Below are 17,591 nucleotides of genomic sequence, written 5' to 3' on the forward strand. Positions count from 1 at the left end.
CCAGCTATATTTCAGAAAGAGAAATAAGCGGCTATGATGCAATTATGTTTTTAATTGACATAAATTACTGATATTATTTCATGTCTATAGCAGCACTGTGTAACCTGAAGTAAGTGTGAATATTATGGTATAAAAACATTGATTTTGTTTGCCTTTGCTAAGCATATGATTGAGTGTGTCTTTTGTTGGCCCATGCTTCTTTGTTTGAATTGCATGATTGTTCCGGTTGATTGCTCTCACTTATTATGCCTAACAAGCCATGCTCTTTAAAGCTTTTTGCGCTACAATACAAAATATCTGTTAATTGTCACAGGGGGGAGTTTAGAATAATTACTAGTTGAAAATAAATGTTTAATAGCACATAATATACAAGAAAGTAAACACAATGGAATGGTTGGTATAGAGTTTGCGGTATACCATGTGTATAGTTTTGAAAAGAACTGTTGAGTTTCTCAAAATGTCGATCAGTGTACTTTGATCCTTTTCAGGCGTGAGAATGCAGAAAGTCCAGGAAACTGGGAATACAATTGAATTGTACACAAGTACACACTCAACTGAGTCACACCCTTAAATGCAAAACTAGGATGTGGGTAGGGACTAGGAATTTGGACGATTGTTGTCTTGCATCCACGACCACAAAATTCTGCTATTTAACCTCACAGCAGTTGTGACCCGATCATTAGTAAGTGGGGTGTACATAGAAGATTAGTTTTGAATTAGAATACATCATACACATATATAACTGATTATTACAGTACCAAGATAACCACACATACTGTGTAACAGATATTAAAACATTAAAGGTATATTGTCCCCTAAAAATTATTTTTTTTCCAATTTTTTTTAATATGCTATTCTAATGTCACATAAATAATTATCCAAAAATTATTTACCTGAAAAAAAAAGAATTTTAAGCCAAAGATACTTAGATTGTCTGTCAGACAATGGGTTTTGGTTAAAATTAAACGTTTCTTTTGTCTTTTTATAAGTGAAATATTATTTTTTTTACAGAAGTGAATATTAAAACTGCAAAATGGCCTATTTAAAGTCTGATTTTATTAATCTTCATTTTTCATGTTTTTGGGGGACAATACATTTTAAAGAAAACCACATCAATCAAGAAATTTACATAAGTAATGAAACATTAGGAAAAAAAGTACTATTCTGGCAAAAATTTATTGCGTATGGTACAAATTGACACAGAAATGAACCTTTTCAAATTAAGTACTGCACTTATACAAATAAGCCCCCAGCATGAAATCTTTAAGTTTATAAAGTGCATATTTGAACAGTGCAATTGAAATATATAACTATGAAATGTATTATTACAAACAATGATTTATTAACGCTTATTAAATAGTGTTATAGCGCCCTCTCTCTGAAAACCTGATCCCACCACTGCCAACATAATAGATGGGTGTTCATATTTTTCTTCCAGTCTTTATTGGAAGAGGGCGCTATGACAATATAATACTACAACGATGTATTAGTGTATAAAAAGTTATCTCAAAGTCAAAAGGTACTCAACCATAACTAAAATCTTTCTAATTCAGATGGTTTCCTTTCATGATTTGTTTCAGAACGAACCTTCCGGTGTAAATTATGGCAACTGTTTTATAACAAAGGGTTTTATTGGACTCTCCGTGCGGTACCTTATGATTAAATCTTACAAGCTCAACCCTCAGAAAAAAAAATATGATCACCCCCAAGGTCCCATAGAAAACATCTGTATAGTTTGTAGAATAGTTACATTTACTATACTTGGGCGGGTACATGCCCAACCCTCTAATGTAATTACAGTAGGTCAAATTTGGGGTGTGGTCTAACACCTAGGGATTGTCACCCACATAACCCACAAAATTAGTGGAGGGCTTAAAAGAGCAAGTAGCCATCTTCACCATTCACACTTAGGTAAACACCAATACAATTTAAACATTATCTTTGCCAGTCTAGCGCCCCCTATCTGGATTGACTCACATTTCATGGCCGCTGGTTGTTATGTTATTGTTGAGATATTTGGTTTTGACGAATAAAGATCTTATTCTACTTGAGTCTTACGTGTCCGGTCGTCTTTATTGTGGTGTGCCTTTTGCCTTACTGGCGCTTGGCTAAAAGTGAAATCCTGAAATCAAAGTCAACATAAGTGAAATACTTTATGTAAGGAAAATATTTAACTTAAGTGCGATTGGTGATGATGGCCACAGTGAATCTTAATCACCGAATTGCGAACAGAGAAAAACATGGCTATAACAACTACATTGAAAAGTATGGTTAGGCTGCAAGAAAACCTATGGTGCAGAAATGAATATTATACTAGAAAATTTGAACAACGTGACTAAATCACAAATGCTTTCAATCAATAAAAAAAAAAAGATTATAATAAATGATAATTTCATATTAATCTATGCTTACTAATTGACAATAAGTATTAAAAATAATATAATATCTAACAGAATAAAATAGTTTTTAACTTATACATAAAAATACAATATTAATGGTTAGAGAACATGTATTCATTTCATACAAAATAGTATATTTTACAATATTCAGAATCAAATATTAAACAAATTACTTTTCTACATACATTTCATTTATGTAAAAAAAAACATGTTATCTTCACTGATAGAAAATTCTTTTATTTAATAAATTTCTTTGATTTTTTTTTTATTTGTTCGCACAATATTCTACCAGATTCATAAAGTGTACATACTTCATATTATTCAAAATAAACGTAAATTAAGCCTTTTTTACACTATCAAACTTTATGTGACAAAAAAATGTGATGTGTAATGTTTTTAATTAAATGTAATGTGATATGGAAATGATGATGTCATATCACTTCTATATTTGGGTACATCACTACCATATTTGGGCACTTCACACTTTTTTTTGTCAAATTAGTTTGATAGTGTAGACAAAGCCTTAGATTGCTCCAAGAATTTAACTACAGTATTGGTATATTAAATTTAAAGCATTTTGAAAACTTTTTATATATGTAATGATAATTAGACTTACTTAAGGCAAACAAATATTTTAATAAATATATGAAAAAATGTATATTAACTGGAAATATTATTACTGAAAATAATTAGTTATACTGTTTTTACAGCAAATTTAATTTTATTTAAGTATTTCACTAGCTTGATTTGCATCAATGATTTGATTGGTTAGCAAAATTATGTATTAGACAATCTGATTGGCTAGTAAAAATTATTTATTATGCAATCTGATTCGTTAATCACCATCTAAACACACTTTTATACCTGCGAAAAGTTCTGTGTATCTTTAGAAGGCCGCTATCCATCGTAATGACAAAGTGAATGATTGCGCAATAATATTTAAAAACATTAACTACCTCGACTATTATTATTGAATGATACCTACTATTATAATTAATAAACAGGTCTCCGCTATTCCATTAGTTTTGCCTTATACCCGCTATAGACAGCATTTTATCGGGAAATAAAAATATAATGAGTTCAACTGGATCGCTATGCCTGATAATTACTTAATAGATATATACCATAAGCGGTATTTTATTATTTTATTTCTTTAAAATGAAATAAAACATATTTTTCTTTAATAGGAAAAATATGCAATTATTAACTTTATTCTTTGGTGTTTTTCATTAAACATTTATAAAGAAGCTTGCTGTTGTTTAAACTATTTTGACATCCAAACATCTAAACTTACAGGGTGGATGTATATTTTAATGTGTTACCACCAAACTACAGTAGAACCCCTCTTTTTGGACCCCCTATTAGGGGAGGACATGTGGTCCTCAAGGTGTCCCTTTAATAGGGGTTCTACTGAAATTACAAATCAAAATTGTTATAAATTATTGAATTGTTTTTGGGAATTACCCATGGAAACAACAATAAAAAAATTAAAAAAAACAAATTCACCTGTTTTATCTATTTACTTGGTCCCAATAAATATACTGTAAATTTAATTAAATGAAACATTTCACAGTAGTAAGAGGGATTCCATCAAATACAGTGCATAACTAAAGCCATATAATGTTTACAATTACAATAAAGATATACGGTAAAATAGAAAAGAGAGTTGCTTTTTTAAAACCCAGACAAATCACAAAAAAATTAAAAATTAATTTAAACATTTAACAAAATTTAATTATATTAAATACCAATTGTAAAAATTGTAATTATAATCAGAGAAACAAATTAATATTTACCACAATTGGAAGACAACAAACTATATTGGTAATATTTGCATTTAATAGTCTGATATACATTTCCAATGTGCACATAAATGCTAGCAGAATAGAAAATCAGCGTAATAAGCATTTATATTTAACATTTTGCATGTTTTTTTTTTGTATTTCAATTGAATTTTGCGTTGAAATTTCAAATGATTAAATTGGTTTAACTAAAAATTCATTACGATTAATTAATTTTTATTGCAAAATAGTAAAAAAACAAAATCTCACAATAAATAATTTAGAATAGAAAGAAAAAAGTTTTTATATGGAATAAGAAAATACAAATGCTTGCTGCAATACCAAATACGTTGGACGAAGAAAGAAAAAAAAAATATTCGGGGCGTTTTCACTTAAGAAAGTATCACCAATCTGGTCAGAAATGGATGTAAAAAACTGTTTATAATTAAATTTGAATTATCAATCAATATTATTATTTTAGGAGGATATGCTTAAAGCTATGGAACTCGTCTTCAAAATATTCACCACCCATCCATTAAAAATTTAAATTTTTTTTGAAAAAACGTTATATCTAAATGATATTTACAATAAATCTAAATTGTACGAGTTACTTTTAATTCCATTATGGATTTTCACTCAATTACAATCTGGCAGTCGACACTGGTTCAGTTCGAAAAGACACAAAAAAGAGTCTTTCTATTCTCAGTCATATTTACAAAAAAACTAGACTTGTTCCATGTTTATTTTATCCCCAAAAAACAAACCGTAAACCCCAAAGTTTTACCAATTAAGGAGGAATGATTATATCTATTATATTATAAGGCATCCAGTAATCACATGACCAATGGAAAACATGTTGATTGGTGGTTAATACTCTCTGTATATTTTGATTTCATCTTCTTATCGCTTGCTCAACTCTTGCCTGATAACTGTAATAAGAAACAAAGTATATTAACATTTTTTATATTTAAAAACAAATTTAATATATAGACATAGATATACTTTATTGTCACATAATAAATATAAAATGTAAGACTCAGCTCCCCATTACATTCGTAATAAAAACACCAAATAAAAACATCAAAACAGAAAGAATAACACCAAAAGACAAAAAAAGATAGAAAGATGGGAACTTGCTATTTTTATCTTTCTATCTTTTTATATATATTTCTCATTCTCACAGATTTCCTCATCTTTATCGTTTCCAATTAATTAATTAAATTTCAGTATATCACCGGGCGGTTTAGAATTAATGTTCTTTGCCTACTGTGTTTATTTATATATATATATATATTAGTATAATATATTACACAGAGGCGCCTCACAGGGTGGAACCACCTTAGCTTCAAATTAATTGGTGAGGAATGCCATCCTTAGTTGAGAGTTCGTTGTCTTGTAGTAATTAGTCAGTAGAGTTTATTTTTTTGTTAATTTATACATAATATTACTTTCTATGGACCAGAGATTCCGAAATAAAAGATTGAATAAATGAATGAATAACAATAACTAATTGATTTATAAATGATGAAGATGAGGAAATTTGAGAATGAGAAAAAGACATCTGATGAGATTTGAACCCAGAACCTTCTGCTTAATAAGCAGACATCCTACCATTAGACCACAGGGGCTTTAGTTGTGTAGAGGTGGGAGTAATTAGGATACACATTTTACCTTCAATAATTTCTTCTTTCACTTTCTGAATTTCCTTTTTCATCTCGCTAACAATCTCCGTTTTTAATTTTTCTAAATCTCCATTCAATCCGTTTGACAGACCAGCTGCCCCGCTTATCGATGACTTTCGTCTGAATAAAATAAAATAATAAAAATTAAGTACTAATATATTTAGTTCAAGACAGAAATGTTTAGGACGCACGGTAGAGAACATTGTTCATTTGTACTACTTTTTTGCTTTAAGTGTCAATTATGTTGTTATTTCCCATCTGAGGAAACATCATCATCATAATAATAATCTCATTGAACCAAGGATGCTGAGCTCCGGAGATCAAAGGGTTTATCTGTGGCTGTGACAGGATCAGTTCCACGCCCCTTTAAGAGACAAAGCACACCACGGAGAATATGTACACTGTTGGTATTTGTCGCAGCCAGACATAAAATCAAAGGACTGTTACACGTTCCTATCTTGGCAAGGCGAGCTCAGTGTCCTGTTGTTAGATTCTCTTGTAAGCACAAAAACAAAGCACAAGTAAATATTGCAAGAATAGAAGCAAATGTAATAATTTACCAAAAGCCATCACACTCTAATACCTTCTCTAGCAAGATAGCTTTATCTCTGTGGTAGGGGTGAAGGCCAAATATGTCTGCTTAGTAATATATTCTATACACTTCATTACAATCTCTTTTTCAAGCCATTATTGTCAATATGTCACATACTTTCGTATAGGTGACAAGCTCAACCAATACAGTAATGAGTTTGCAAATCAAACTTGGTCATTATTATTGATAAGCCACTGCAGCCACTGTTTATAATATTTGGCAAAATAGTTTCCAGCAATGGATCTAGCACTTTGGTAATAAGGATTTTTTAAAAACAGAAACAGAGTGATGTGTGGTTAAGGTTGGGGTACAGTAGGTAGCAGATCATAATCAATTTGTTGATGTTGATGAACAACTTTGGTTTTTAATTTATATGCTTATACCACTTTCTATCCCTTTTGAGATGCCAAGCACTCCTTTTTTCAACACACCACTGCTTTTAAACTAATTCTCTGGTCTAACCACATGGCCGATGCTAATATGTTTGACACCACTAACAAGTTGAAGCATCTAAGTGGACATAAAGCTTACCTCACATCAACCACACAATATAATCCCTTTCTGATAGCAGAGAAGAGAGTTTTTAAGAAAGTACAAAGGAAGAACAATGATATCATTAAAAAAATAAGTGAAATACACCTTTGCCCTTATAAACATACTGCATACATAACCAGTTGTGCACAGAGACAAGGCTATATGAGGTTGATAGCCAGGTACAGCATTCTGTAGGCCTACAGTACTATTGTTTACCAGCATTTTTGTTCAATAAAGGCCTACTTGCTAAAAGTTGCTTTTAGGATAAGGTATGCTTACTAAAAATTGTTGGTTGGTGTTGGTGTTATACTGACCTGATTACCATTCATTTACTTACCCAATTTTAGGAGAAGATGATGGGGGTGTGCTACAAGGCTCCTTTGTTCCAAATTTGTTATTCCTCTCCCATGGCTTTTTCGTATCTGTAAAATAATAAGAGAGAATAATTAGTATACATAACATCAAACCAAAGGAGGGTTCTACTGTAATATCAACATCTCTTAAATGACCTAGTGTCAAAAAGACTTTGTAAATGAAATGTTTACCTGTCGTTGCTGGTGCTGGTGCTGCATTTCTAACTGTTTTATCTGCTGTAGCTGGTGGAGCTGCCGCAGCTGGAGTAGATGATCCACCCTAAAGAAATTGATATTATTGTATAATGCTCAGTTCTCAATGCTGGGTTCATGAATAATAATAACAAAAGTATAATGATCTGTTACAAACACAGTTGTAGTGGTTAAATAGTGACTACCACTGGTTTAGCTATCAACCCAGCCAGGCTTGAGCAACAAGGGAGCAACTTGCAACCACCAAGGACCAACCTTGGTCAGGTCAATCGATATCGATCGGTCGTCGTGAACCTATAAACCTGTGTCAAAGTCAGGAGCTCTGAACACATATTTACTTACATCTTGTTGCTGCCGTCGAAGTGCAAGTTTAGCTTGCAAGTCTGACATCATATTGCCTATACCGCCCCCACCTGCTGGCTTTTTTGGTGGCTCATTCGCAGCTGCCTCCTAAGAGAAAAGAAAATGATGATATCAGAGAACCAATATGATAAGGACTATAAACCGTAAGTCCAGTGTACACATCTAGCGCATGTGCACTTTAAAGACTCTAGTACATCTTTCGAGACGAGTAGGGGTTAGTTACAATAAATAATACATAAATTAGAGTAAGTAGTTTATACTTGGATCGGTTCAATAACTTTAACTTAACAAAATACTTACTGCTTTTTTGAGCTTTGCACTGGCAATTTGTTCCATCAAAGACATTCCACCTCCTCCAGAAGCAGCTGGTGGTGGTCCTGGTGGAGGAGGGGGTGCACCGCCTGGTGGGGGTGGAGCACCAGGTGGTGGAGGGGCAGCTGGAGGACCACCGACTGGCGGTGGTGGTGGTGGTGGAGGAGCACCACTAGGTGATGGAGCAGGAGGTGCAGCAGGAGGGGCTGTTGGGGGTGCTGCTAGGGGTAATCCTGTTGGTACAGGTGGAGGGGCTGGTGGAGCAGGGGGTGCGGGTGGAGCTGGAGGTGCTGATGTTGGAGGAGCTGGTGGACCAGATGGAACCATTGTCACTGAACTTATTGAAACTGGAGCTGAATCTGGCTTAGTTGGCACTACATAATATAAAAGAAACAGAAATTAATAAATGATTTCCATTGCATTGACATGCGCTGGAATGATCAGTTTTATGTGGTTTGGCTAAATATTACTCTTGTAACACAATGCACTGATAAGTGGTTGAGATTTGGTAGATTAAAAAGACCACAAGGAAGACCAAAAGAAAACTGGATAAACCAAATAAAAAAAGATTTAAAAGGAAAAATGTAGACTTCAGCACAATAACAAAACCATTCTGCCCAAAAATCGTTGAAACTAAAAATGGAGAATATTTATCATAAGGACCTTTATTAGCAGTGTATCCGTTGACCACATTCTGGGGATCTGGTTCGCCTGAATTTCTTTGTGGGTTATACTGCCGTGCTTGTTGTTGTTGCCTTTGTTGATCGTATTGCCTGTAAAAAAAAGAGAAAATAATTCATAAATTAAATTTATAATTTTGGGCTACATACATTCTGTAAAGTATAATACAAAACTAAAACCTGTCATATATTCTCCACCGTTCGAGTAACATTTAACAAGTTCTATTTGTTCAATTTTTTAGGTGCATTGTCAATTAAAGATAATATTTTTATTTTATTTTTATTTTATTCAATCGAAACCAACAGCGATAATTACCGCCACTAACAGGTTTGATACAAACAATGCCAGGACTGTTTAAAGCACCTTGATTGGGCCTAACATTGATCAAGGGTTCTCTAGTTCAGTGCCCACCTTGACCAGAGGTCTGAGGAAGATACTAGATGCAGGGGCTGCCATAAGAGTCAGCAGTACTGATTTCAAATGCCTAATGGGACCCCAGCTCTGTATACAGCACCCGCTATTCCCAGATGGTCTCCCATCCAGGCCCAACGTCGCTTTACTAGATCACCGGTGTTTCAACATGGTAAAGCCGTATATAATATGTCTCAGTTTTAATATTCACAATACAAAGATAAGATATTACAAATAAAAAGAGTCTTTGAGACTAGAACAGGATTTGGACCAGGGATCTTGGGATTGGTAGTCAAGCATTTTAACCACAAAGCTACAAGTATGCTTCTCCACAATTATAAGATCTTGAAATTAAACAACTCATCTTATTAAAGTTCCCCTGGCACTATAAATCTAGCTATATTTACTAACAGTAGTTGATTTATATCTTAAACACCTTTAAAATCAATATATAAAAATTAATTATGGAGCGTTATCACAGCTTGTTTAAACAGCAGGATGGACTGTTAAGAACAACAAGAATAACATTAGTAATAAATTAACTAAAATAAGGAACTGTAATTATTATTTAAATACATTTGTATATTTGAAGAAGGAAGTTTGTTAGGATTATGCCTTTCAATTGCATTTTCCTGTTTAACAATTGAATGTATTCTGTTCTCACGTTGGAATGAGGAAATAGAAAACTTCAAAGAACCTTTATGAATTAAGAAGTATAAATAAACTGTATATATTCTACTTAACGAAAATGATGGTAAAACTAAAAGTTCATTAATTATAGGGTTTTAATATTCTTTAATTCTAAAACTAAAAATTGAATAGAAGCTTGACAATTACTAATACTACAGTATATACTTTTAATTGAATAAAAGTCTTACATTTTGTAAAATTATGCATGCCATTTGTTAAAGTATTTTGTGTTTTGAGAAAAATATTATTATGATTATATACATTTAAAAATGTGAGTATTTAATAATATTAATTTTTTGTTCGATACATAAAACATTTTATATATTTTATTATATTTTTATGTTAAAAATGTCAATTTGACATTTTTACAATGCAGAATGAAAATTTAATTTTACAATAACAACGGCACAACTTCAATATAATTTATTCCTGATATCAACGTGGTAAACCCACGCCAGATGTTTAAAAAAATATTATTATTATTATCTGCAAAAATTTATTCATGCAGTTCTAATTGAAATTCAGTACATTTGTACAAAATGTATACTGCGTTTGTCGAGCTATAAGCAAAGGATTTATCGGCAAGTTGAACTTCTCACATTGTAAAAATCAGAACATCATTACAAGACACAAACTACTTACTGTTCTTCTTCCATCCTTAACAAATGAGCACATGCGAACGACTGAATAACCTCACCCAACTTACAGCAATAGCTTCATTTTTTTATGAATCGTGCGTCGTAAAATTGCGATGCTACGGCTACGAGTTACTCAGTTGTCATAAATGAACATGAATCTCGAGAGACTGTCTGCTGCTTCGCGACTATAATATCACCCTCCATTAATCTCTGTATGTCATGTGACTATGTATATTAGCATAATATTTTAAATATTACAAATGTGTTCTAAAGGCCTGGAGACATTAATACAAAAGCATGCCTTTAGCAATGTTTAAACCGCAATTTTAAAATTTTAGTACAATCTTATATATTTTGCAATTTTTAAATGTTTACAGTAAAATGTCATTTTATTGTTTTCTAAAAAAATTTTTATTACATAATTTTTAGAATATTTTATTGTAGACATTTTTTCCTGCATCTTTTTAATTTAAATTGTTACTCGATGCTTTTTATGTCATATTTAATATTATTATTGTTGTTTTGTTTTCAAGAGCATGTAATCTTTTTTATGAATGCAGTTTCAAATAATAACAGTGGAGAAAAATATGAAATTATTTCTTTTTTTTTATTTTAGTTATGTCAAGATATTAACATAATTTTTGTCCTCCTTCTGATTGGGTAAAAAATCTGTTACCTTGTTATGTCATTGGCCACTGGTCCGTTCTGTCTCTGTGGTTGTGGTTGACTGGGAGGCGGAACTGGTGCATGGGCAGGTGGCGGACGAGCTAAAAACAAAACAAAAATCAGGTAATGACCAGAACCAGATGACCACTGAAAGTGACCATACAATATGTCCATATTCAAGACTTTGAAACTGCAAAATGGATTAAAATAATTCCTTCACAACATGATTATTTAATCACGTAATGTAATATACATACAAGAAAGATTATATGTCTACCGATAAATTTGATGACAGAAAATTGGAAATTATGAACAATTATGATAACAATGATATAAATGATCTCCTAAAATATCTATATCTAGAGGAAACATTTTGTAATATCCTGTATTTGAATTTGGTAAATGGCTATTTAAACGTTTTACCAACTTTAATAAAGACAGAAAAAACAGCAATATGAAATAAATAACTACTAAATCTTTGGGGGAAGCTATACTAAATGTTCCATAGCATTTGGCGACACAAATTTTTCAATATGATCACCAACTAGTTCAGGTTACTGTAATTTACTGTGGGTTATTTTGGAAAGAATGTATAGCAACAAGTTTTTATAAAACGGAAAGCAAGAAGAGATTGACCTCATGGCTGCCAATTTTAGAAAATATATATAGATGTACCAAAAGATTGCCAACAATTTTTGAAATACAGTACAAACTGCGTTTTTGAGTGGTGCATCATGAAGAATGAAAGCTTCCTAGCAACCAATTAAAACAACTATTACAGTATATAGACGAAGATCTAGTTGGTCTTCAGAATTAGTTTGGTGGTGGAATCATTCTAACATCACCACATGATAGAGTCAACTCTCCCAATACCGGACAACTTTGGGCTGGCTTAATTTGTCGAAAGTAGGAAAAAAGCCACCCCTGTAAAAAGCCACCACTGCTAAAAGCAGTTTTCTGGAAAGTCTGGTATTTGGAATGTGTTTTTAAATAGTAAAAATGAATTTGGGACCTTTTGGATCTCAAGAAAAGTCTGGTTTTGGGAGAGTTTCCGGTTTCCACAAAGTCCGGTATTGGGAGAGTTGACTATAGACATTTATTCTGACTTCTATGGATGATTTATTTAGACAGAATATAGAGTACAGCCGTGTTCACCCAGAAACATCTTTTATTCATTATTTTACTATACAATTTGTGAACAACGACATTTGTTCCTGACTCAAAGACTAATATCTTTAATATTTTATAAATTCTGAGACATTGCAGTTTTATAGCCATTTTATTTTATGTCAACTTGTCAAAAATATGTACATCGTTACAAAAATACATAATTAATTTCGCATTTGCAATTTAATATTAAAATTGTTGACAAAGATATTGAATATTTCAATTTAAACTTCAGATTGAGTATACATTTTGTCAGATAGTTGTGATCTGCAACATCACCATCGTAAGGGGAGAAAACCAACAAAACATCAGAATAAAGTGGTGATGTTTGTGGTTTTATCTATCATCAATTTGTGTGTCTGTACTACCCAACATTCTTTATTCGTCAACACATTCAATTGAGATAACACATCAACTTGACTAATTAGGAAAATAATGAATTTTAAGTCTGTAATAATAATTAAATCAGTTCACCTACTAAATCTGTATGTGAAAAATTAAAACATTTTTAAATTACACATGTTTTAAGGCTACAAATTGCAATAAAGAAGAGAGATCATAGTGAAAGACAATGTTGGGAAAAATAATGAGCAGTCCATTAGATAATTAAATTAAAAGTAAATACAGTTAGTTTGATTTAAATTCACACAAATTTAGCGAAGCAAAATAAATTGATGGTTAATAAGAATAGTAAACCACAGTAATTTAAGATGTTAAGACTATTTTTAGAGAATGGCCACAGGCCTTTCTATATATGGACATTACCAGAAGACTATAAATACTATGGCCTGTGTATGTAAATAAACCTACACTATTCTTACTGTAGTAATTACTACAGTATATTGCTATGTTCACATGCACAGAGTTTTAAGCGTGCATAGAGCGGTGTTAAGGTGATCGAAATTATCAGAGTTATAACATACACAAGTGACGCATATGATCTATTTACTCTGTGTCGCAAGTCTGATGTACCTCCGATAGGTATAATAACTTTACTAAACTATCTTAAACCAACTTCTATACTTTAACTACACAAATTATTAACTAAAACTAATTTAACTAAAACTCATTTAACTAAACCAACCTAACTAACTAACTAAACCAACCTAACTAAAACCACTTTACTGTACTTTGATTAAACTTTAAACTAACTAACTATACTAAACTAAATGAACTGAACTAACTAACTTAAACTAACTAACTATAACTAGGCCTAACTGTAAACTGACTTAAACTGATCTAAAAACGTAAACAAAGTATGAAAACAATACTAAACTGTATTATTATTAACTGAATAAATTTTACGGTTTAACTTGGTTTAATTATTAAAATGTAGTCCTGCTGCTAACTCTACGACTTACCTAATGATATACAATAGTTAGTCCGCCTCATCTTAAATCCAAAATGTTAGAAAGTGAATTATGATACAATGTCAGTGTTGGCATTTACTGTACAAACTGCCACCTACTCTACCGGTCTAGATTCCAAACAGCCTGCTTATGACAAGAATTCACTTGGATATATTGGGAGCATTACATCATAGCCACAGAGACTGCCGTGCTGGGGTCAAATTTATGTGAGGTCGTGAAGATGAGTGATGACGGTGATGGTCATGTGATGTGTTCTGAGAAGTATGAATGCACGGCTGGAAGTTTGGCATATCATTGCTAGAGGTGAAAACTTAAATAGATTCAGCAACTATGAAATTGACGTGTCAACTCATTGGTAGATTCATAAAATTCCCTCCTGTGCTAACTATTTATTCGTTGCACATAATGGCGCCCCGTAGTTAAATCTCAGCAAAGTAATGGTTAAAATGTAACCTAATTTAAAACTAAATATTAAAGATACAGTAAACTACTGTATAAATCTTCATATTTAAATTGCCAATAAATCGTATTCAATATCCTACTAGTCCCTATATCTTTCGTTCACACCAAGCGACTACACAACTGTCACGTCAGAAAATCATTCTGGGCATGCTCATAAACATGTCCTCTTGCTCAGAATGACTATTTGACACAACACGTACAAAAAGCCTAATCAGAGCGATTATTGGCCAGAGTGTGTATAGACTATAAAACATAAAACAACTAAGTATTTACTCTATTAAAATCCTTTGGTAAAGTACAGTGTACTTTTTTAGTTTCTGAGGGACTAAATATCAAAAATAGAATGATTTATAGAATAACGTAAAGGTGAAGAAAACAGTCTTGATTATCCAATTATAATCTCTTCATTCTTAATTTCAACATCTATTTATGTTGCTAGAGGTCAATGAACTTTGGACATTGACCAATCATGTAAAACAAAGGAGAACATGTTTGAAATATTTCAAAGTTTTTACTGGCATATTTTTGTGGTATCATTGCGTATTTCAGAGTATATACCTTAGAGGTATGATTAATAATAGCAATGCCAGGCTTCTTAGGTATGTTGTAACTGAGAATTAATAAATATAACTTGGGATTGAAATAAACAAAGAGATCTCATATGAATATCTGTTTATTGTGTGGCAAGCTAAAAAAACTATTTTAAGATACCTATACTATTCTCCTGGAAATTCAATTTTCAAATTTGAACTTAGTTGTATCATGCGATTGAATTGCAGAGGAAAAAAAAACATTATCCAGAGAACACTCATATTCAAGGGACAGTTTACTGTGAAATGATGAGAAGCAATATGGAAAATCCATACTCAGTGGACCCAAATATTTGCGCTTAATAGGGGGTATAATCTAAATTATTATTAGACTGTGTAAAATCAATTTAGGATTGAACTCACCTGATACATTTAGCATATCTAATGAGGTCTTCATAGCTTTGGCAAAACTGTCCGCATCTTCTGCGCTTTGGAAATTAAGTCCGTAAACTTGTCGGCTGTCGCGCCACTGATGGAAGATAGGTGTGGCTTGGTTGTATTTAAGGCCTTTGACAATTGAACAGTTAATCACAACCTGAAATATTCAAGCAAATTATGTAATAATGACAATATTAATGTTTATTTTTTGTTTTATTCACTTTCGTGGAGCAAGGTAAACGGCAATGTAATGCAACGTAACTTTGATGGACAGCAAAGATTAACTCCGATAGAGAAAAGTACATAGTACAAACATATTGGTGGAGCTGTAGCTTGGTGGTTAACATGCTTGCCTTCCAATCCCAAGGTCCGGGGTTCAATCCTGACTTAGTGCCAGGGTTGCAACTCACGACTCCTTCAACTCCACTCCCTAAGCCTCAAATGAGACTTATAATCACGATAAATTATTAAATAGTTTATCTATCCTGTAATTGGCGAGTTACAGTACTTGCTGTTGGATGTGTATGACATTTTTTTAAAATAAAAAACAAATAAATATCTATACTTTGTTGGGACAAGGAAATACTTTTTATTTTGTTTGAAGAATACTGTATAACATAATCTTGAATACTTTGAGCTATCAAATTTGAAATTCTTATTTCCTTTATAGAAATCAAAGGAAACCTCTTGAAAGATAAAGTATTATAACACATGATGCTGACTAGGAACAACAAATAAACAATTTTTTTTCTTAGCTCTGTCTACACTATCAGTTTGAAAATAAATGTGATTTGCCCAAATATGGTAGCAATATTCTCATATATTATGCAATGCATGGAGTAGAGCGACCATGTATAAATTATTCTACTGCAGAAATGCATGATTTTAGTTTAGTTTTTCAATCTAGAAGTTTATGGTTCGCTAAAAAAAATGCATAATAGGTTCAAAATTGAGTTACAGTAAATGCAGTAGAATAATTCTGACATGGTTCCTGAATTTGCATTTCTTTATTATACAGAAGATGATGTACTTACTGAAGAATCCGACATCAATCTTCCAACCACCCTGAATGAATGATTTGTCTGGTGGTGGTAGATTAGTACTCTGGCCATCCCTTGAACTCCTCCGGACGGCTGCCATTTCTTTTTGCCATCATCGTACACCATCACCGATGCATGGCATTGACATATTGATTTCTCTGCACTGCAAGAGATAATAAAAAGAAAAAATTATAATGGTTGTACCTTTGTGGTTAATAGGCTAAAGCGTGGTTCTCACGAGTGACGCAAAGCAACAAAATATTGATGTAAAGTGCTGTATTGCGTAATCACAAGTGGGAACTGACGATGCAACAGTGCTGCAAACACCGCAGGTTTGATTTCACGCAGACAGGGTCAAACACAATTATTTAATTTATTATTTTTAAAAAATTTATCTTAAGTTGTGTCGCTGGTAGGAACCAAGTTTTAGGTTAAAATCCTGACAGGCTTTTTAAATTTTAAAATTAAATTTAAAATGTTATGTTCACATGTGCAAATGTTGAATAAACGTGCATGAAAATAGAATCCATTCACTCATATACAAGTTCCAACCGACGCAATTTATCAATGAACTGTCTAGTCCTGTACCCCTGTGTTGTTAATTAACTAAAACAAACTCTCTTTACCATTTAAGTCAGAATTGTCTTGAATCCGTAAGATTTATAAATATTTTATTAAATTCTGATATTTAACATCAAGAGAACTTTGTGTTTGTTTAAATTCCTTATTTTACTATAATATTTAAAAATGTCCTTGCTTATCAAACAAAATTAAACCTCAAGATTTTTAATCCAGTAGCTTCAATAATAATTGTTCATTTAATGCTAAAAATATAATTAATATTTTAAAAAATTATTTGACAGTATGCAGAAGTACGCATAAATCTTTACACAGAATCTTGCCATCAATCTTCAGAAAAAAAACCTTTGTCATGCTAATATTAATATTCATAAAGAAACTCTTCTAACAAAGAAATACATATCATTATTAATACTTCAGTTTATTTATCAAAAGGAGTGGTTTCGAAAACTAATGGGAACAAAAGTAATATATTACTATACAGTTTCCATTCTTATTATTCATATCAATCTTTGAGGAGACTCTGAATTATGAAATTATTATTTCAACAGAAATTAAAATAATAGTGTTCCTAAAAAGTAAGTATTTAGACTACATCCGTCAAAGCAAGGGGTAGTCCGACAGCAGGTCCAAGCAGGATTTTAATTTCTTCTATAAAACATTAATGCGCATTGTCAGTCACCAAGTGGC

General features: G+C 32.1%; 1 protein-coding gene across 4 annotated transcripts in view; it reads right to left on the reverse strand.

The window, feature by feature from the left end:
* Positions 1-1,157: 1,157 nt before the first annotated feature.
* LOC144852537 (uncharacterized) overlaps positions 1,158-17,591 on the reverse strand; it is a 35,786-nt gene continuing 19,352 nt past the window's right edge. For 3 of the 4 annotated variants that reach the window (XM_078710413.1, XM_078710412.1, XM_078710411.1), the window contains exons 2-11: positions 16,317-16,485; positions 15,268-15,439; positions 11,326-11,416; positions 8,893-9,002; positions 8,218-8,603; positions 7,897-8,004; positions 7,534-7,621; positions 7,326-7,410; positions 5,852-5,982; positions 1,158-5,109 (exon numbers count right to left, since the gene is read on the reverse strand). In XM_078710413.1, coding sequence (XP_078566539.1) covers positions 5,081-5,109; positions 5,852-5,982; positions 7,326-7,410; positions 7,534-7,621; positions 7,897-8,004; positions 8,218-8,603; positions 8,893-9,002; positions 11,326-11,416; positions 15,268-15,439; positions 16,317-16,485 — 1,369 coding nt within the window. In that variant the 3' untranslated portion in view covers positions 1,158-5,080. Of the gene's footprint in view, positions 5,110-5,851; positions 5,983-7,325; positions 7,411-7,533; positions 7,622-7,896; positions 8,005-8,213; positions 8,604-8,892; positions 9,003-11,325; positions 11,417-15,267; positions 15,440-16,316; positions 16,486-17,591 lie in introns of those variants that run through there. The other variant, XR_013614302.1, reaches the window with a different exon arrangement.

This window comes from Antedon bifida, chromosome 9 (genome assembly GCF_963402885.1).
Source record: "Antedon bifida chromosome 9, ecAntBifi1.1, whole genome shotgun sequence".
NCBI classification, from domain to species: Eukaryota; Metazoa; Echinodermata; class Crinoidea; order Comatulida; family Antedonidae; genus Antedon; species Antedon bifida.